Genomic DNA, 22875 nt, shown 5'->3' on the forward strand with positions numbered 1-22875 from the left:
ATTAGCAATCCATCATCTAAATCAACTCTTAGCAAGTTTAATGGCTGTACAGCTACAATGCAAATGGGGTTTCTCAAGTTCCCCAACAGAATCAGCTTCCTTATATGAAAGGGACTGCTAGGCATGCATTATGACAGAACCGTATCAGAGCATTGCTTATTGATCTTTGAAAAGTCAGATTTAAAAAAAAAAGTTTAGGTATGGTTTAATATATCCTGCAATAAAGAAAACATTTAACGCAAAACCAAACCAACTTTAAAGACATTCTTCGTTTTCCTCAAGCAAGAGGCAGTTTTCACCCAAACATATGGATCATATGCAAAAGACAGAGGATAGTCTTCTGAGAGCTTCCTGACAACCTGTATAGCTGTCAAGACTACATGTAATGCAAGATGCATAAAATAAGTCAACAGCACATATTGCATATAATACAGCAACGTTCTTTGTTTAGAAAGAGTGACACCTTCTCTAACAAATCTAAAAATAAATTGGAAAAAGAGATTAAATTAGAAATGTGTTATTATTGTAACTGTACTAGGACAAAGCTTAAAGATGTGGCTTTTATTTCAGTGTTGGTGAATTTCCTGTTTCACTTCAGTTAACATTAAGGGTCTTTTTTCTAAAGCCGTAGGTGTAAGTGTGGCCATAGTTAGGATTATTAGTTTGTAAGTAACAGCCATGAGCAATGCCAGACAAGGGTCATTCTTGGAAATTACTGATGATTCAACAGGCCCAAACCAACCTGACCAAACAGATGCTGAATCCAGGAACTCCCATTTTACTCTGCTTGCTCCCATTATCTGATCACTGTTGTCCCTCCTGAAGAAGCAGCCCCAATACCATGGACTCACTGTTTGAAAGATTACAGCTGAGAGGGACTGGATGGGCTTCTCTTCCCTGAAACCCATATGAAAAGCTGCAGGGATGGCCACCCCCACAACACTTACCAAAGCCATTTTAGATTCTCCCATGCCATACCTACCTCTAGAGGTTTAAAAACTGAGTTAGAACACATTTTGTAGACCTCAAAAGATATGCAAAAAACCAAAACCAACCAACCAACCAACGGGGGGGTGGGGGTGTGAAGAAAAGAAAGAAAAATCACAACTAACCATCTTTTCCTTTCACTGTGAGACAGACATGGAATACCCTTAGTAGAGAAGTTCAGGAAATGGGTTACATCTTCATTTATGGCTTTTACATGGTTGTCTTTTTTTTCTTTTTAATTTTAAATATTAAAGCTTTTTCAGAACAACTTTGTCTCTTCTCAGATTTCCTCAAGATGTTCTGCTTCAGCTTAAGACCTGACTAATTTTGAAATTGACAAAATTAATTATATTCTCAAATACAAAGTGTTACTATGTTGTTCTCTTCATTGCTGCTTTCCCTGAGATTTAATTTCATGTCAAAATTCAAAAAATCCTAGCAAATTAGCTAGATTTTGGTGAAATCAAGTTGTGCAATGCATTCTGATGGGTTACTGAAGAGTCACAAGGAAGAAAGTGAATACATTTTAAAATGCATTGAAAAACTCTGGGGAAAACTATTTCAGGGAAGTCTTACTACAACACTAACATGGACAAAAATACTTTTCCCACCTGTATTTCACCTAAACTACGAATATTAAAGTTAGCCTGAAGTTTTCAGGATGGAGGTTTGACATAAGTTTGGGGTTTAGCAGATTGGAATCACTATTACATAGGTTTATGATTTCTCTTTGCTTTCACCTTCCCCCCACTCCCAGAAGTGATGTTTGTAATTCAGTACTCAAGATTCTAATCAGAGTCTAACGAATTAGACTAGTTAAGCAAAATCAAGCAAACTGAAATTGCTGTTTAAAAAAAAATTCAATGCATTAGGTACTGTGACTTAAGAAAGCAGGAAATGTCTTGATCATGCTTACAAATAACATGCTTACAAATAACATGCCGTAAGAGCATTTCAAAATCTGTTTGCAAAATTGCTTCCTTTGCTTAGTAGTTAATAAATCACTATTAAACATTTAATTTATCATGGAGGGTTTGCTTTTGGGTTTTTGTTTTGGTTTGTTTTTGTTTTGGTTTTTTTTTTTTAAAGAGACATTTTGTCTTTGACATTCTTAAGATGTGGAAATTAATCTCATCTAAAAATTTTCAGCCACCAGAAGTTTCAGTCAGATAAACAAAATGCTGATTTTCAGAGTCTAGCAGTGGCCTCTGAAGTGATGTTGCTAGCCAGTCCCCGTACGATCCCTGCAGGAGAAGCCATGATGCACTCCAGCACACTTAAGACTGTCTGCGATCCACCTTAGCACATTTGGCCATTTATGTGGGGCTCAGTTTAGCATGCCTAAAACAGGAAACCTGCACAATCAGCAACAAACCCTGATAAAGAGTTAATGATTCTAGAATAGTGCAAGTTTAGTAGTTTCTGTGAAACAGGATTTCTAAAGGAGGAAACTATTTTATAATTTATATAAAGAAAATTTGCTCTGCTTTGCATGGATGAGTTAAGAGCTGTATTTGCTTCCTGCTAACATTACATCATCTGCCCCCCAAAACAATTGTTATAATGCTCATACCAAAATAAAAATCAGTTGACAAAAATTCTTTGAGGACTTGGTGGAGTATTTGGCTCCTTATTTTGAAGTGTAATAAAATGAATCGTGGAGAAAGTCATTTAATTTAAGGGTTTTTAGGACAAGCAGAAAGAAGCAGGTAGAGAAAGTGAATTTTATGTTACTTTCAGTATGGGAGAAGGGTTCAAAGATGGCTGATTCACAGCATAACTTAATGGTAGGAAGACTGCATATGTCTGTATCCAGTTGTCTCCAGGGTCTCATATATGTCTGAACTTCTTGGTCCACACTGTTTCTGGAGTTCATAAATTTAATTCAATCTAATAAAGTTGCACTATGATTGATCCACTTGTTATTTGTGCAATTGCAGCAAAATGCCTTAAAACTGGCAAAAACAGAAGCTGATGGGAAGTCAGAGCAAGCAGCGAACTCCAGGCTTGATATGCCATTTTGTGCCTAAACCAGAGCAGCAGTGAATGACGAGCCCAAACAGACCTGGGCTGCTTTCTTTGGTTGTACCAATATTGCTGCTAGTCTTAAAGAGATAAAAACCCAAAGAACCTCCAGACTGAGATTGCTGGGGTTTTTTTTTTTGTCATCTATAGTGGTATTAAAAGCAACTGTCATGAGGTACTAAAACGTTAGATGAACCTGCCCCACTAATTGTTAACTATTTGGAATCCAAGCTCACGTATGTGATTAACTACTAAATTCTCCTGTTTAAGGAAAGAATTACCCTTCAGTTTTGAAACTCACGCTTTTAGAAGGATGGCCCACAGTAACACACTGGTATACAACCTGAAATGTGTATCTCCAATGAACTTTGCTGACCATATCACTAGACAGAGTTCAAACCACTGTAGTGTGTCATAAGTGAAAAGCAAAAGAGCAGCAAGAAATTTCCAAGACTGAATCATTTCAGGCTTCTGGGTTTTTTAATAGCACTTAAATATTTGGCCTCTGGTTTAAATTGCCAGCTTCTTTAAGTCATATTCAGTCTCACAGTAAAACAAAATGCTTTACAAAAACCCTACAAGATGTCAGGGATTTTAAATAAAATCTATGAAGTAGTTTTAATGCATTAAAAGAAAGCTCCTCTCCAGTTGTACTGGTATTCATTTCATATTGCTCTGAATGCGCTTACATTTCCTGACTTAATTTTTGATAAAAAGTGTTTTTCTACATTATCAGTTAAAGAGCACTTGAGCCACAATTAAATGTGATGTTAAATGCATGTTGTATATCAGTTTTACCATAGGCAAGCCTGCTGTATTGTAAACGTGACAAAGATTAAAACTAGCAGCAAGTGTTCAGACCAGAAGGTTTCCAGTGAATCAGAACAGGAAACCAATAAAGCGATCAATGGGAGGTCATGACTTTTTGATCATTGCGCTATATGGTTAAAGAATCTGGTTTTGATCTAGTGCCGTGTAATCAAATTAAACTTTGAAGTTCTGTATCAAATATGCTATTGAAATAGCAACAGCGCTAAGGAAGTACCCAACTTCTAAACTATTTTCAAAAGAAATCAGTCTTTGGTAACTGTAAGTCAGATTTTATCTCTAGAGGGATTTTTTTCTAAGATCTGACAAGTTTGTTGTAGTGAGATTGTATGCAATTCCAAAAAAAAAGTTCTAAGCTGACTTAGCCCTGGGAAGTTTCTATAAATAGCTAGTTGGTAGGTGGAAGGAAAGTTCTCAAACTCTTTCTACAAGAAGTTCTAATGAAAGTGTTTATTTGGAGTGAGGACACGGCAACAAAAGTATTTTAGAACAGCAGCATGGTCACGCTAAATGTGCTGCAATTATTATATCCAAGGAACTACCTAAATCTCAACGCCTCTTCTCCCTAGAGCATGCATCTATAAATACAAGAGTTACTGAAACCTCAAGCATTAACTAGAATGTACTGGCTGATACAGAGACTGAAAATGTACCCATTATGGGCAACAGTTACAGGAAATTATCATTTCGCACTTTTACTCTGTCATTTTAAAGCAGGAGTTAAACTCAGCATTTTTAAAAGGACTAACATTTATTTTTGCTTCTGATTGCAGAAATTACTTCCATCTGTGCTGGCTGCCATTCTGAGAGTGACAGAAGAATTTTAGGAGGGGTTTCCACCACATTTCCACTGCTTGCCCCAATTAGTCAGATAAATTTAGAGACATATTACAAGCTAATACACAGCATTCCTCTCCCAAGCTTGTTTGTCACAAAGATGGCAGCTGCGTATAGTTGCTAACACAAAGTTTTTTGCAAGGAACTACTCCTCAGATAAACCCAAGCCAGTAGAACCTCAATCCCTCTACTTTTCAATCCCCAAAACTTGATTTATAGGCAGAAACATAGGATAAAACCTGACATAGCTCTAAGTAGTACAGCAGACAGGTCACACAGCTTCAACACTCAAGAGAAGAGCATTAACACCATGATAATGAAATAACTTTATCTATGATCAGTTCACTTGCTTTGGCAATCCAGACAAACTCTAAGCAGGGACTTAGTGTAGTTAAGCATGGCTAGTCCATTCATCTCTAATGCTGCAGTCAGGAACTAGTATATTGCTCAGCAAGACAGATCTGGAGCTTAGACACAGGAGGACGCAGTCAGGAAAAAGGGGAAGTGTTTGTAAAGAGAACAATCACCAATCTTCATTTATTTTATCACTGAATCTAATCAGTCAGTAGCAGCAGTGACACAGTTAAGATTCATACCTAAAACAGTTGCCCTCAAAGTGAACAAGGTCACACCTATTCTGTTTAAGGGCAGCCTACATCACTGTCCTGGTTACACTGTTCACATTTACAGGTTTCCTTCACTCTCATGAGAGATGGAAGATATTGTGTTGATGGTGCTGTTGCTGGGGGGGGGAAGGGAGAGGAATCGACCTTACCTGATGCAAAGATGGAGTTTGTGGCCAAAGATCTGTGGAAGGGAGTGCCACTGTTATGGAATCAGTCCGACTTTTTTGGGCAAGTGTAACATGTCTGTGTTAATTACGCTATGAACACACGTGCAAAACTAACTGAATTAAACAAGTGATGTTCATAAAATACACAGGGGTTCCACTGTGCAGTGGTGCTTGTGCCTGTTGATTGCTTAGTTAAGCCAGACAGTTTCTAAAGCTAGTTGTTTTATTAAGGGCAGGGGAACTACCTTGGAGAAAGTTATTGGAGAATTAAGACCCCAAACTGCTCAGTCCCATACTTCTCTAACAATCTTGGCATTATCAAGCCAGTGTAACATCTCTGACTCCCAAGGATGTATTTAAAGGAATAAAGCAATTTACTCTTCTAAAGCATACAGTATATATTTAACTATCCCGTGTAGACAAAGCTGCTACATTAGATTGGGTGTTTGCAAACCACATGACCTCACAAACGCTATCTTATCACATCACAGGTTCCTCAGACTGACCACAACCACTTAAATCAGACTCTGCCAGAACAGAAGCTCAGTAACTTTGACACGTACTAGTAAAGCAACTACATTTTTAGCTGTCCAGCAGCCTTGCAAGAACTTCACTTGCGGGGAGGGAAAAAATCTGATGGTCTCTTGTCCAACTGTGCTTGCAAGATACGGTAAAAGAAAAGCACATGATTTATTGTGCTATAAACTTCCACCACAAGTTGAAATGCTTACTTTGTAAATCTGAGGGCTAACATATTTCCTTTCTGGGACAACATTTCTTATCAACTGAGAAAACATTTATAGACACCCACATATTTTGAAAGCTTTTGTCTAGTAAAACAAACTCTTGGAAGGTGTTAATGTGATTCTGATGAGTACTGAGAAACAAGCGCTTTGCAAGAGTTACAGTACTTCTAACAAACATCACAGTTTTCGTGACAACTATGAAGTGAGAACAATGTAAAAAGTGACTGAAATAAATCCCACAAAGATTAGTTGGTTTATGAAAGCAAACCAGTAAAATTACAATTGCCAAGAGACAAATATACCTTCTGCCTGTACTACATGCAAAGCAAACCGTGTGCTCCCTCCAGAAGAAAAGGGGGGAAAAATAAGCTGGCAAGAGACTCAGTGGAACAGCATTATCTCGAATTCTGAATTTTACAGGAGGAGTACTAGGCCTGTTTGGACTCGCTGTTCTCTCTTTAGTTCTGATGAAAGAAGTGCTACCCATTTCTGTTTCCAAGATGTCTAAATGCTGATAGATCTGATCTCTCACTCTCATTTGCCCATATGATCTGACCCACTTCTAGCCATCACCCTAGAAAGATGCCTTCAGAGAACTTGAAAAAAATTCTAGTAGCTTGAACTTTAACTAGAATTCTCTTTCCCCAGTTAATCCTCCCTATCTCCATCATGCAAAGCTACATACAACTCATTCAGAGCTTTAAGAATTAAAGATGTGCCCACACTGCGGTTATGACTGCAACACTGCACAGGCACATCCAAACTAAGTAGCTGGACACCAGCAGTCCACAGCAGGATGAAGCTCAGAGTTATTTACCCTGCTTCTGGATGTAGTCTAGTGATGCTTGAGATAAGAGCAATCAATTTGGTAAGCACTGAATTTGACTCAAAGGAAGCCTAATAACAAAATTAACAGAGAAAAGGGATAATGCTTCCTGCTGGTATCCCACCATCAAGCCTAGATGCTATCATTGTGAGATAAACAGGAGCTAGGAATGCTGCTAGAAGCCGCCAGCCCATCTTGTGCTACTCCAGCAGGCCATGGGCAGCAGCAGCATTTTGTGCTCATGTATGGTCAATGCAGGAGTCACCATTTAGCTGCTTGTAAAGCTATTCCCTCATATTCTCAGGGGACAACGTGGACTAAACTGTGCTGGGGAGCAGGACCAGAACCACTCACTGTCCCATACTGATTTTGGATTATTAGCTAATAATAAACACTGAGGAAATCATCTGGCAGCTTTTAAACACAGCTTAACTGCTGTACAAATTTATGGTCTGTAAGACCAAAGGAACTATTAATATGGTTTAAATTTTCCTCCTGTGTACTATAATACATTGAATTTTATTTAGGTGTTGTATTATGTGGCCTATATTGGTGGGTTTTCTTTTAATCCTTCACACAGATGGCTAGCGTTTGCGTTCCCTTCTCCATTTTAGTTTCAGCAGTGAAAACCTTGAAAGCTAAGCCAAACTGCAAAATTGGCTTAATTCAATCATATTACCAATTACTACTTTGGTCATAACTTATGCATTATTTATCCTCAAAGTAATTACTTAAAGTGTCTTGAATTTTATTTACACTAGCAAAATCTTTTAAAAGCATAGTATTTAATCTCCAACTTTTATATCTCTTTTCATTAGGCCAATCTTAAAATGTTAGCTCACCAGGAGCAAGATCAGACCGTGAGATAACACCTATATCAGAATCTTACTGACTGCATTAGGTTCTTAAAACATAATATCAGATCAATTCCTAGATAAACTATATGTACGTGGGCATGGAAGAGTAGTGAACTAGCGGTCACTACTTCTTTGAATAGCCATCAAGTTTTCACATACTGAAAATGGCAAATACTTAAAAAAAATCCCCTTATCTGCATTGTCAATATGCAAGAACTTAATCACCAGAATTTCACTTAAAGTTACTATTATAGCCTTTTAAAAGCACCACAAAATTCTTTTGGTGGAATAATAACACGCCAGTCATCTGTCGTCTTGTCATTTTCCATCAGCCATACTGAAATACTGTTAACATGGGCAGTTTGCTGAGTGTTTTCCAACTGTTGGAACAGCGCGCCACACTAACATCAGGATTTTGTTGTTCATTCAAGTACCAAGATTTGCACATTAGCAAACATCATCATGCTTGCTTCCTCTCAAAATATCTCATTCTCAAAAGCATCTTTTTGTTAAAGAGTATGTCTCATCACAGAGGAACAGCTAGGAGAAAACAGCTCCATATTCCACCTCTGACACTGGTCAATAGCAGATGCCTGGGAAAGCATGTAACAACAGGCACATATGTAGCAATACTTTCCCAGAATACTCTTCTCAAAACTCCGGCAAATAGCCCATTTTTCAGTTATACATGGGACATCTGTGCATCTCCAGGGATTACATTTCCCCCGCCATGAATTTAGGCAGGGTTTTTTTTCCAAGATGTATTAACATGGATTTTAGTATATGGAATGATTTTGGATCTAAAGGAGTTTAATCTTTTAAATTTGCAAAAATCATATCCTCTAGTGTTTTTTCCCAACACACCTCCAGTTCCATTCAAGATCCTAATTCTTGCACCAGAATAGAAGGGAACCAATGCTCCCTACCCATCTTCATCCCACTTACAGTTGGAATATTTTCCATGCCCCCCCCCCCCCTTCAAAATTCCTTGGATTAAAAAAACCCAACTGTTTCAATGCGCTAATGTTACCTAGACACCAAAAGTTGATGAGTAGGAGTTAACTGATCCTCCTCCTTAAGGTCACAAATGGCACTGGCTGCTGAAGATGACCAGACCAAAGGTACAACAGTATGAGAAGCAAAAGCAAAGGCACAAAGAAACAAGTCAGTTTATTCCAAATGTTGCTATTTTGCTTCAGTTATTTTCCCTGCTAACTTTGTGTTTATTATGCTTTTAGCATTAGTTCAGTCAAGTCCTAATTCAGTCAATATTTTTTGTCCCCTGGGAATGGCAGGAGATACAGGAAAGAAACATCCCAGTGTTCTTTGAAGGCTCTACTCAAATCTAAGACAAAAATTGCCGGTAAATTCCCAGAAAACACCTCCTCTCCTCCACAAGTCTCCTTGACTCTATAGACCTCTGAAACCTTTTATCTGGAATTTTTTTTTAACCTAGGAATATAGATAAAGAACAAATAGTGCCAGGATTATAAAGAATATTTTTAGTGTCAGAAATGCCAAATAATATGTCAAAAAGGGAAAGAAAAAGATCACTAAGCTCTGAGTATTCTTGAACTGCTTCTGAGCTAAAACAACTACTAGATCCCTCAAATATAGGAAAACATTACAAAACAGATTTTAAAGAGCTATCTTCAACATCTATATTCCTGCTTTCTAAGGAAAAAAAATGCACGCTAAGTGCAGGAAGCACTGTATGCTGCTGCTCCCCCTCAAAGCTGTCCCCTAATGCAGGTGGCCAATGCACAGTAGAATCATAGACTTATGGCATAAGGCTCCGCAATCCCAAGTTGTAGAGGCTGGATACATATTAGGCAGAATTTCACTTTCAATATGAAAACTGTCATAAAGGTTAAAACATGCCTACATTTGAAATACTGTAGTAATATAAATAAGAAACTCAAATTTAACAGCAAAACAAACTCATTAAAGCATTCCAAGAGACAAAAATCAGCTAGCAGTATGACAAACTTTACAAAGTTTCACTTGAAATACAATTTAAACTTCAGCACTGCAGTCCTAAATCACAAAGTTTGTAAGACTGGAAACCACTTGCTTTTGTCTCCAAAGGTGTCTTGTGGTCTGCCAGTGTAGTTTGTGGGTAAGCACGTCAATTCTAATCTTTTGTACCACTCCTGTAATCTAGGTAACACATACAAGCCTTGCAACATCCAACAGGAAGCAGAGACAGCTGCTGTGTAATATATATAAGTGGCTGCATGTACAGAGGGGTAGTGCATGAAATGCAGAACTTCAGTAGTTTATAAATCATTTATTTCCATTCAGCTTGAATTAAAAGCAAAGAGTGGCAAACTACAAAGAACCTCCTCCTGCGTATGTGATTTATGTTGAAATGAGTAAAAACCAGTTCAAGATTTATCTTAGCCAGTTCTTCTTAAACCTTCAACTTTACTTAATGGAAACTCGTAACAGTCCAAACTGCCTACGTATTCTTTTCCACATACAGTAACTGCTTTACTTCAGTACTACCTACTGAAGCAGGATACTCTCTTGAATAGTCGAAATGGTTTCGCAAAAGTTGCTTTCACTTAACATTTCAGTGTCTAATCAAAGGCAACTTCTATGAAGCACTAACACTCCTCATGCAGCCTGGGAGTGTGTAACCCACAGTATAAGTCTTGCAGTGCCTGTATACTCATGCCATTTATGTTACATCAGTTAAAGCACATTAACTGTAAGGCCAAGTGACAGAGTCCAGTGCTCACCAGACCTTCTTTCTCTTGTGCCAAGGACAGGGCAACCAACCTTCTACAGGTACTGACAAGAGTAGCAAAGTTGTTTCACAGAAGCTGCAGCCCATTGGGGCTGCACAGTGGAAAAGCATTTTAGGTTAAAATCCTACTAAGCTAGAAGTAGTCAAGAATGCTGTAGAGATAGCTTTAAGAACAGAATGAAAATGGAGGAAGGAAGAAAATGCTAGATGGAAAGATTTCAATTAATGAAAAGAACAAATGGCAGTGGGACACGAATTTCTGAAAAGGCAGAGAGTCTAAGTCTAGTGCATATTAAAAGCTCTGACAGAAGTTTACATCATGACTTCCTGTTTGAATCTGTGACAATCCTCAGAATTTCAGGTTTTCACACAGCTTTCAGTCTTCAACAATAAAGCCGTAAGGCATAAGCATCTAACAGCTTTGTACCCAATAAAGCACCTCAGCCAGTAAGGAGGAAAGAAAGTGCAGCACTAATCTGGCACTAAATACAGCTTTTCACAGGATTAGCTATTGGCTAACTAGAAATACTGCACTCTGAGCATCCTTCCGTTATGCACCAGCTGTTCTTCAAATGTTGATAGGTTGTGTAAAAATTAAAGGATAGCTGTCAGTGACTTTCTAGGCAATTAACAAAAATGACTGACACATTTACTAAGGTTAAAATTGCAAGTTAATGATAATTGACTTACGTGTATGTGAACTCTGAGTGAAGCTATGGCTTTAAGTATGAATTCAGCATTTTACACAGTAATGTAAATGATATTAAATAGTTTGATTCTAACCCATGTTTGGTTACTCATGTTGGTGCAAATGAAGGGCTGCATGCGAGTAGACCTAAGATGGTGTGCACAGAGCAGAAGTCTACAAGTCTTGTTACAATGCTTTCAAGGCTCCAGCTTTTGTCTGTTTGCTCTCCTGAAGTGTTCATCAAATACAAGTTTGAGACCTGCTGTGAAGCACTCAGTATACAATTCAGATTGCCGTACCACAGAAACCCACTGGTTAGGTGTAAGAGGAATCAGGCAGGTATCTTGTTAGAACAAACCAAAAAATCTAACACAGTAATTCCATTTCTAGTTATTTTACCTTATTTGAAGAGTAAGAAAAAAGGCATCATCTTTTTCGATGTGATTTACGTTGTGCATTTAACAGCAGCGTGCCTCTTCAGTTCCGTTTTGGATGCCATACTACCAGTTTCCAGTACGTGCAGTTTCACTCAGTAACAGGAACACAACAACTTGAATTTACTACAAATAAGTCTTCTTATAATGATTTGAAGACTGACTGTAGCATTACTATTCCCAGATGAGTAATAAAAGCAGATGAAATTTATCCTTTATGCTGCAAGCTGCACCATATTTAAGACGCACGCAAAATTTTGAGCTCAAAAAATTCATCAATGGACTCAGATTACAACACAGGGCAATAGGTTGGAAGTTTTTGAAAGTATTACCTAAACTTGCTAAAAATAATAATCTGAAATTATAGGCAGAGTTCTGATGTGTTACCACACTGGAACAGGCGAGAGAAATATCTGAAATCTGAGGGTCAAACCTTCCTCCACTACAAAGTCAAGAGGTGTTAACAGCAGCAGCCTGTCACACCTGTGCCATAGTGCCTCCCCCAGCCTTTTGGTGGAGGGGATTCTGCTTTACACCCTAAGCAGCAATAACCACCCTTTCTTTGCCCTTCTCTGGTGTTCCTCACCTGTGTTCTAGGTTTACCCTGTCCCTGGCTACTAGCCTGGCTTGCGAACGCTGCTGGAACAGCAGACCTTTCACTAGAACTCTGTGATTAGGGTGGGTTGTGCTGTTCCCACATCTCGGTACCATCGCCATCTGATGGACTGTATCCCAGGACAGAATTAAAGTACCTAGCTCCTCCAAGTTCCACTGATAAAGGAACACATGCCTTCAGATTGCTGGCCAAAGACATGAAATTGTGCTTATGAGAAGGCCAGAATACAAATGTAGTTTGCGGTTTCTTATATTCAATATAGGATCTGTTCATTATTTTGTTCCATCCTTGAGATGGAGAACCTGCAATTCTTCTGATGTGAACTTCTGTAAAAATGCACTACTGGAGAGAAAAAAAAGTTCAATATGCAGAATCAACACTGACGGCCATACCAAGACATTTAATCTCATTTTACATGCACCCATCCCACCCCTACCTTAAACTGTAACTTTTGCATTAATTTATGTCCAGATTAAAGTTCCACAATTACAACACATTAGATGGTAACCTTGCAGTCACCAAGAACTCTGTTCCTTTACCAGTGCCTTTTACATGCTAACCAGTTGGGAGGTTGTGGTCAGCATGTCACATACACCATCACCCTATCTTCAGGAAGATGAATTTGCAAATCTGTAACGTTTGTTTTTAGCTTTTGCAGAAGTAGAATCAAAAAGCAGCTAGCCAAAAAGCAAAGAACATGACCATTAATGGATCTACACATGAAGACACTATAGTGCAGATGTAAAAAACCAAATGGTTTATTTGTTATTAACTACATTATACTAATCCTAATATTTAGCAGTTGAGGGCAAACATTTTTGCCTCTTGCTATTGCCATTTTATTCAGATTTCGCTGTTTCAGGAAACAATGCAAGGGAAGTTCTTTACTTAGCAGCTATGTTAATCCAAGACTATTATTTATTAGCACCAACTAACCTACATACATCTGAGACTTAACCTTAAATTATCTCAAAATCGGCCCAGTGGGTTATGCTCAAAACAAAGGATTGTGCATGAAGTATTACTTTCCTTCCCAAGTTTCTGTTTAAAAACTAGACAAATAGATACGTAACAGTAAAGGGGGAAAAGTAATTAGTAAAAAAGGACTTCCAGGCTTTAAGAAATTCTGTGTAAGGAAGCACTCAGAAATGTTGCCAAGGTAGAACTTGTCTACTACACAGAGTTTCTTCCTACTATCTACCCTAGAATGAGATACCTCATTTCTATAGTGTCTACCTCATTTGGAAATTAAAAATTAGCCACAAAGCAGCACACATCTGGAAGAGGAGTGCTCTTCTACATGGAATTACTTAAAACTCTACTACTGTTGAAATTTGTATTCTCCCTAGCTGATACTTTCTTTCAGTCAAATTGAAATGCTAATAAAGATCTGTCTAGACTGAACTGTTTAGGAATCACCGGTATTAGTCAATGATCTTTGTTCTGTCAGCTAATGAACCTTGTCTTCATTCCAATCTGTTCACATAAACTTGTACGCATTAAACACATACACAATTGTACGTCTTTGACAATTGGGTTGCTCAGCCAGGCATATGAAAGTGCTTGTACGGAGAAAATTATGCAACAGCTTTCCATCAAAAATTCTACTTTTCCTCCAGACAAGTGGTTTCTTACCTTTTAAACCTACACTGAGCAGGGGAAGGAGTCAGTACAGTGCCTTATTTATTCAAAATACAAAATATCTGGCTTTCTGGGAGTTCTACAAGAAACTTACTTTCTCATAAGGAGTGAAGCAAGCTAGTTATAGTCCTTTAATGGAAAACACCAGGTTACTGATTTTTAAATTTGTTTTTAAGTGACCTTAATGATTGGTAACTGTGCTGGACTGATGGCCCTAGAGACTATTAATCTATAGCATAGGCAGCATTCCCAGATCCTCCACAATGTTACAACTCTGAAGGGATTGGTCCTGAAAGGTTGGATCCACTAAGACTTGTGAAAACACTACCTGCACTCAAATAAAGAAAGGATGTGTTTAACAAAAGCAAAAAGGCAACAAATAATTAGGATTAATTGCTCTGTGATGCTACGGTTTTAAGCGACACCATCAGAGCTGAGTATTAGAAGGTGTATGGAAACAGAAGCAGAGTACAATGCAAAGATGACTGAGCATTTTGCACACAGTGTAGTATTAGGTAAAGACATTTCTTCACAATGCAGGATGAACTGAAATGAGCCAGAGAGCACAGCAGTTACATAAGCCATTTTGGTTGCAGGACCCAATCTTTTGAACTAACAGAAAGTTACTACAGCTATTAAAGCGAGGAAGTTTGAAGACAGAAATTTCATAGGTTGAAGGTTTTGGCAGTTTAAAACTCAAAAAAATCTGTTAACTGATATTAAGCAAGCATCCTTTTTCTTTTTAAGCAATCTCAGTATACTATCACGTAAAATTTATCCTCACAACAGCAAGAACCAAAAATCTACATGTGGCCTCTTCTACTTGCACAAATGCAGTTTAGTTTCTAACTAAATTAGCCTTAAAAGTTATAGCAAATAAAGACATAAAGGGACTTATTTTCATGCACACAGCTCCAAATGCAGTAAATGCATCACAGTGAAATATGATCAACCCATGAAATTAAGGGAAAAACCAGGATGGATCATAAATACATGATTTGACATTAAATGAGATCAGCAACTAAGCCATTTTTTGTTCTCTTACATCCCAGGATAAGAGCAACATTCACGTATTAGAGTTAGTTTTATTGCCTCCATTTAAAATAATGTATGTTGGCAAAATCAGGTACTGGAGATGTAATAGCTATTAGATAAGCAAAACCTGCTACAAACAATGGCTAGGGCAAAAGGTGCAAGTGATCAGAGGCAGCAGTATTTTATCACTTACCTCATGATGCAGCTCAGCTATCTGATCTTTCAGTTCTCTGATGTACTGGTTAGAATCAGATTTATTAAGCTGCCCTTGAATTTTTCCTTCTTCTTTCTGTTGTGGTTAAAAAAAGAATCTTATTCAAATTATTCACAGATATACCATATTAAAAAAAATAATCTTATTTTAACTGTTTGCATATTTTTGTCACGAACAGAAGCTATTCGTAGACACCATCCAGCACTCCTCATCCAGCTGAAGTCACAGCAGGTATCTAGGGGCGTCAGTGGCTCGGACCAAGCAGACCCTCTCAATACCAACCATGGCACAGGCAGGATTCCACAGAGGAGCATGGAGAATTAACGAGGCTTCACAGGTGGAATTCACATCCAAAGTCCATGAGGTTGCATATGAAATTTATTAAAACATCCCTACAGAACACTGTCAATATATGGAATATATCTTAGCGTACATTGTTTTCACTAATGTAAAGTTTTCATTTAGTAACAAGGAGTTTCCCTTTGTCTCCAAGCGACAGTAAAGATAACATGTTCTTTCCCTGCATGGTAGGACATGCACTGGGAAATGCTACATATGACAAGGTTTTTTCTCCCCTAAAAAAAGTTGTAACATATATTATATCATGGTATTTATCATATAGGAGTTCTGGAGAGCATGAGTGAAGAGAGGTACGTCCCCTAGCACCAATACTGTGAGAGGTATGGAGAAAAACTGGCAAGTAAAAAAAGCCAGACATGAAGAGGAATGGGAGATTTCCCTCATGTGTCAACCAAGCACAGCTCCTAAGTTTCAAGATGCTCAGGGAGGTGTCACCTGCACTTGAATGCTTGCAACATTACCTCTCAGCTTGTCTCTACAGGGAATCCTGATGTGACTAAACCAAACTTGGTAGATCTGAGATAAATAACCACCCTTAACGGAGAACGCAGCCCGTGTCTTCGGTTTGTTACTAGCAAGTCAAGAGCAGTGTTGGTTGGGGTTTTGTTTGTTTGTTTGGTGTTTTTTTTTTTTTCAGCTGAGTAATTTCTGAAGCAGCCGCCAGCTTTAGAAGACAGAAACACCTTGATTTTATATAAATCTTTACCATGACTGTAAGTCACCTACATCCAATGTATTACAGAAATATAAATGTAATGGGAATATCTGGTTTTTTCTACTTGCAGCTCATTTTGCTGAAATTTTAATTATACTTGAAGAAAGCAAACAGTTAATAACAGGCAAGTTCAAAGTCATCTGCAAACAGAATTTAAATACCTTTTATCAACAGTTCTTCAAAATACAAGACAAAAAGCTTTAACTAAGAGGTTCTTTTAAAACATCCCTCTGAAATACCAACATCAGGACAGAGCACGTCCCAGGACTTTAGGGGGAGGGACAATATACCACCTTCCAAACCCTTTTGCTGCATGAACAACCTTGAGCACCATCAGTGCTGGCAATCTCAAAGCAATTTCTCTAATTTCAGACTTTGTTTTTCTTGCAGCAAGATATGCATTACTATATTACTTGAAAAACAACTTTGTCATATCCACTATTAATTCACAGAATCTGCAGCAGGGAGGCAGAAGATCCTTTAATGCATATTTCCATCTCGAACGTAGTTTCCAAGGTAGCCTATGGCTCAAATTCACAAGAAATCATTAATATTAACAACATTACTAATTGTTCCTGTCCTAAATAGGCTTAAAACACCACCACAAACCCATCATCTCTCTTTACAAGCATGACTGTTGGTATTGGAAAAACCAAAACAGAAGCAACATAACCTGCAGACCAAAACCAATGCTCTTTACATCTGTATATAGAAAAAGCTTCATTGCTGTCAGAAGCTAAGATCCCAGACAATGAACATGACTTGATATCTTGTGGCAGCAGGAATATATGGGAGAAATGCTTGTCTGAGTCCTTTCCCTCTGTCTGAAACCCTGACTTTTTCATTTAAGCCTCCTGTTCTGTGGACTCCGAATTACAACTTAACCATACACTCTAGTATCAAACAGCAAGAGTAAAGCAAGATGTTGTTATAAGTAGAAGATAGGTGCCACAGCCCTTTTAAAATGAAAGTACATAAAGAGCTGCACTTACATTCAAACTGGATGCACAAGAGGACATGAAACAGGCAATCCTAAGTTAAGTGGATATTAATGAACAGCAGAAGCAGTAACATTTACTAGCTTCAGTTTGGCACTGCACAAATAGCTGAAAGCTGATAGTGGACACCATATAGAGTATACACAATACTGGGAGTTACACACTTCAGTTATGTTTAAGTGCTTTTACTGTTACTTTTTATTCCATAAACACTGTAAAGTTAATGCAGATATTACAGAATAATTTGGCATGTAAATTAGCTCATGGAAGAACTGACTCTTGCTCCAGTCAGGCGGAGCTGAATATAGGGCATAAGCCTGGCTTGCAAGATCCTCATTATTAGGAAAAGGCAAATAAGTTTCAGTTTTCCTTTCAGAACTTACAGATTTTGTAGAGCTGACAATTCACAAAAACGCATTTAGCACAAAAAAGGAACCCTGCAATGTCATTTTCTACAAACTTACTTTTCAAAGAAAAGTCATGCTGTAACTTCCTCTTGCGACATTCAAAACACTAGAGGTCAGAAGCTGATCCTTTTAACTGGCTGCAACAGAAGTCAGATGCTCCTAGCTAACTAAGCAAGCCCATGTTCTATAAGCTACAAAGTCTTTCTACAGTGGCTAAATGGGAAGAACAACATAGGAGAAATTTTAGGGCAAGGTATCTGAGTCCATTTCATAGCTGCTGTTTGTCACTCTGAGCAACAAAGATATAGTCTAGTTTTTTTCTTTAATAGGCTAAGTTGATCATGCCATGAATTTAGTCACTCATGCAGGTGCAATAGCAAACCACTAGAAAACAGCTGCAGGGGGCAGACACTGTAGCATTAAAGTATTTAAGTCTTACCAAAATCATCTAATTTAGAGGATAATTAATAAGTAGACAGCTGAAAGTTTACATATTTCAAATGAACCAAACCACGTATTTTATAAGTAGTTTTATCTGTCAGATTATGATCTTTAAGTTACCCCACATTCTTTAAAACTGTGACAAGAGATTGATATTTCTTTATCAATACCTATATTTATTTTCATACAAGTACAAAATATTACTATGATCTGCAAAATTATTTCACTTTCCAGTCACGTTTCATATTTGCATGAAGTTCAGATTACTTTCTAGCAACTTCCAGCTTCTGATGAGCATTTGTTGATCAAAGGCAAACTTAATGTCAGCAACTTAAATTTGGTAGTAGTTTTTTCTAACACTAGTTTTTCATTAGGGTAGCTTGACAGAAATCAAAAAGAAAAATTGTTGGCAGGAAACACCTCAACATGGCAGCTCCTTTTAATGTGAGAGAAAGCAATATTCACAGCTTTCCCTACTATCTGTTAGTATCTGCCACAGATTACTTTCTCCCAAAAATTCCATCATTCTAGATTGGCTTCTCAGCCTACCTTAGATTATACGACACATTATCTATTACTTCCTGATTATCATAAAAACTTATTTCTTACTGTTTTTATCAAGTGATCTTAATATCATCCTAGAGACTCTTTTAAGGAGTATTGTCAGCGACTGTGCATCTCGAGATAGCGAAAACCTCCGCCACTGCAAAGCAAACCCTATATTCTGCCCCCGCCCAGGTTAGATTCCCACTTGTACCTCAGAACTCTAGGTGACATTCAGTTAGTGCCAAAGCACAGCTATATGCCACTGTGCTTGGTGAAAGCCCCAGACACAGCAAGCGCGCTCATGCTCCAAACAGTATCTGCACCCATGGAAACTGCATGAAGGACTGTGTTTAGTAGCTTAACTAAGAAAGCTTGAGCAGCTTCAGCTTGCATTTTTCCATTTCAAATATAATACCATATTAAATACAGATGTAATTCCTAAGTCGTGAGACTGATCTAGCCATGAGGCAACTGAGATTAATCGAGTTACCATTTGTTCGGAACCTAAATTAAACCTGGCCAAGAAACAGAGGGACAGGAATTAGCCAGGTGCAAGTGACAAGAAAATGGGACAAACTGAAAAGCCAAGACACAACAGGCACTGGATGGAACTGAAACAAAAAGGTAAGGACCTTTGACAATAACACTGATGGATTTAATCTTCAGCCCACTATCTGCAGGATATGGCTGCTGCATTTACTTAGTTGATGTACTGCAGGGCAACTGAAGATAATAATCTTCTAAGAATAACATTTAGCCCTTCATCATTCAGTTGCTTCTCAGGAGAAGCAACTCTTCCTAGTTTTCCACTCTTCCTAGTCTACTGCTGCCATCCTTCATTTTGCTTCCAGGTATCATAACCCTCTAAAGAAGATTAATTCATTTCTCCTCCTAAGGGTCCAACAGGATAAGTTGAGGTTTCTAGGCTCAGGCAGGAAGAAATCAGTCTCATATGGATTCAAGTCTTGTCTGGCCTCAGCCACCTCAGCCTAAGGACCAGCTATGGCAGATGGACGCTGAACTACTGAGATCAAAGGATAACTTGAGTTGGGCAACAAAGGGCTACTTGCCCAAAGGACTGAAGCCTACACTCTCCATGGTCCAACCCCAGTAGCCAGGGAGGTCGGAGCCCACATTCAGGACATTGATATCCTCCTTTCTTTTCAATCCTAATTTCATTATTATCACTAGCTTCTTGCTTCAAATGTTTAGCTATGCAGATGTCATGGAAAATACATGCTTTTAGGATGGATTGATTGGGCAAGTCTTTCACAACTAAAACAAATTAATGTCAATGCTCTTAAATTTTAAGGGTGCTCAAGGGCAGAGGATGTAAAACCTGTCTTCTGTAAAATCACCAAGGAAGAGAGGGCACCAACTGCCCTGCTATATTCTGAATCTGGCTTTAACTTTCAATTTATTAAAATACCTAAAATCTAAGGGTTTTGTTTCCATTAAATTACATTTTCATGTGCTCTGGCTGCAAACTGGTCCAGCTTCCTCAGAATAGAACAGAACAGACTATTTCAGTTGGAAGGGACCTACAAGGACCATCTAGTCCAACCGCCTGACTGATTCCAGGCTGACCAAAAGTTAAAGCATGTTACTAAAGGGGCATCGACCGCCTCTCTGGGAAGCCTGTGCCAGTGTTTGACCACCCTCTTGGTAAGAAACGCTTCCTTGTGTCCAGACCAAACCTCCCCCGACCCAGCTTTGAACCCTTCCCAGGCGTCCTATTACTGGATACCAGGGAGAAGAGCTCAGCACCTCCCTCTCCATGTCCCCTCCAGAAGCTGTGGAGAGCAACGAGGTCATCTCTCAGCCTCCTTTTCTCCAAACTAGACAAGCACAAAACCCTTAACTGCTCCTCACGGGACACGTCTTCCAGCCCTGTCGCCAGCGTTGTCACTCTCCTCTGGAAGCATTCAAGGACCTTCACATCCTTCTGGAATTGCAGGGCCTAGAACTGCACACAGTATTCCAAGGTGAGGCCGCACCATAAGTTATTAGGCAGCCCCACTGACATATGTAAAATTAAGTTGCTTTCATGTAGCTTGAGTTGATTTAATTAAATGTTTCCTGTTGCAGCATTTACTTCAGTAGGAACGGGACATTTCACTCTGCATTGGTTTTGTACTGTGCTTGAATAGTTTTGTGCTACTGTGCTTGAGTAGTTCTGTAGTTCTGAAGAAAACACTTGATCAGTTGATCTAACCGTATCGGTTCAAAAGCGAATGTTAAGACTCCACTTACAATTTTCAAGTGTTTGAAGTATGAACATCACACCTTTGAAAGAAAATAGCATAAGCAATTAGTAATCTCTCTCTTCATGGGTTTTTTAAACAAATCTAAGATTATACATATAGGATGTGGGGTTTTTTTCTTTTTTGGGGGAAGCAGTATTACAGAACATCTGTGGTATTTGGGGAGGTCACGACACAAAGACGACCTGCCAGTCTCTAGGCGAATAATAGCTATTTTAAGTTTTAAATTCACATATAGTGAGAGAGCCAGATAACATATCAATAAGCAACGTGTGCATGTTATCGGATTAGCAAAATAACAAAAGCTAGCAAATTCTGGAATCTAGGAATTTTGTTCAAAAAAGCTCCACAGTCAGGTGTGAATGAATCTCTACATCCATTTCCCTGGGATACTGCTCCTGCACATTGGCACCACTGCAGTGCCTACCTTCTCCTCCCAGAAGGGTTTGTCAGAAAAAAAAAAAAATCTATGCCAGTTGGCATTACACTGTAATTAAAGATCCACCATCTTGATTTTGCTACTTTTGAAGATTAATAAGTCTGGAGGGAGTTTTCTCTTCCAACAGACCACCTCCACCAGCACTAACAGGGTTAGAAAACCCTGTATCAGGGAAACAAACACCCAACTGGCCAGGTATCACCTCTGCTCGAGGAAGAGGTACTTGTTACGATGCAAGCAGCCAATATGCAATCCAGCCTCCTGCGTCGGAGGCTGCATATAGAGAGGGAGTAGCTCAGGCAGCAGAGCAGGAAATAAGCCGTACAGATCAAATGAAAACCCAGCTGCTAAACCAGAACACACTTAAGGCCCTTCAGTTTTGGAAGGTCTCAGCTCTCTCATCCTGCTCTAAAGTAGCAGAGTTACTGTACGTGCATGCATACCAAGATCTATACTGAGAGCTCCTGAGAAGAAAAATCTGTTCCCCAAAAATTTGCTTCTTAAAATGAGGAAGCATTCTGCCCACCAAAAGTATCAGTTGAGATTCACAGTTTAGTATTGTACTTAAACCCTCCTTTGTCTGGCTTTCTAAGAGAACAGCAGCTTTTCTGTACCTTCAGAAGCAGGAGCAGCTAGTCTCAAGAAACACCTGATGCCTACCAAGAACTACTGAGCATGCAGAGGCCTTCCAAACTCAGTCAGCACAGGACCAGGACGCACAGCTGGCAACACAAACGTGCAGGGACAGACTGCTTCAAAGAATGCTGATCTTAAACACCTGAAACCATTATGGTATAGTACTTCCCAAAAATCAAGTACAGTAGTCACGATAACATGAAGTTTAAATAATAAAATACACAAGAAATAAATGGAAACCACCTGGAACACATTGGAAGCCTTAACCCTGCTTTTACTGCTTGACCAAGAAAGGTCTAAGTATAAGATACAGAAGATCCGTGTAATCAAATTTCAGTTGCAGGTGTTTTATCCCAAGAGGAGCACAAGCAAAGTTTTCTAAAACACTCCTGATGTTCCCATCAGATTAGGAAAAGAAATAAGTATCAACAAGAGACCATTTTAAATAATAAGAAAGCATCTAGGGTTGTCTTCGCTTCAATAACTACAAACTTAGAAACACAGAAAAACAAAACCAATGATTTTATAGGCAGCCAAAAGCCACACCAGACAGTTGCTGTTCTTCAGATAACAGTGCATCTTCTTTACTAAAAATATCTAGAGGGTAGGACATTTCCCTAACACCCTTAGTTTGATCTTTTTCTGACTTAGAAATATTTACTTGGCAACAATCTGTCTCATCCTCTTTTCAGTGGAGGCTTTTAAATTCTTACTCTGTGGCAAAAAAACACTGCATTAAAAATGTAAATGAAGTTTATTCAGAAGGGTAAATGTGGTAACTAGTGTCCTT

At 38.6% G+C, this 22875-nt stretch overlaps 1 protein-coding gene across 8 annotated transcripts in view; it reads right to left on the minus strand.

Moving 5' to 3' along the window:
* The window catches only part of EVI5 (ecotropic viral integration site 5), an 84394-nt gene that overhangs the window by 7934 nt on the left and 53585 nt on the right, over positions 1-22875 (minus strand). For all 8 annotated transcript variants that reach the window (XM_075098123.1, XM_075098126.1, XM_075098125.1 and 5 more), the window contains one exon: positions 15259-15354. In XM_075098123.1, the coding sequence (XP_074954224.1) occupies positions 15259-15354 (96 nt within the window). The remainder of the gene's footprint in view (positions 1-15258; positions 15355-22875) is intronic.

The sequence above is a fragment of the Phalacrocorax aristotelis genome, chromosome 6 (genome assembly GCF_949628215.1).
Source record: "Phalacrocorax aristotelis chromosome 6, bGulAri2.1, whole genome shotgun sequence".
Lineage (NCBI taxonomy): Eukaryota > Metazoa > Chordata > Aves > Suliformes > Phalacrocoracidae > Phalacrocorax > Phalacrocorax aristotelis.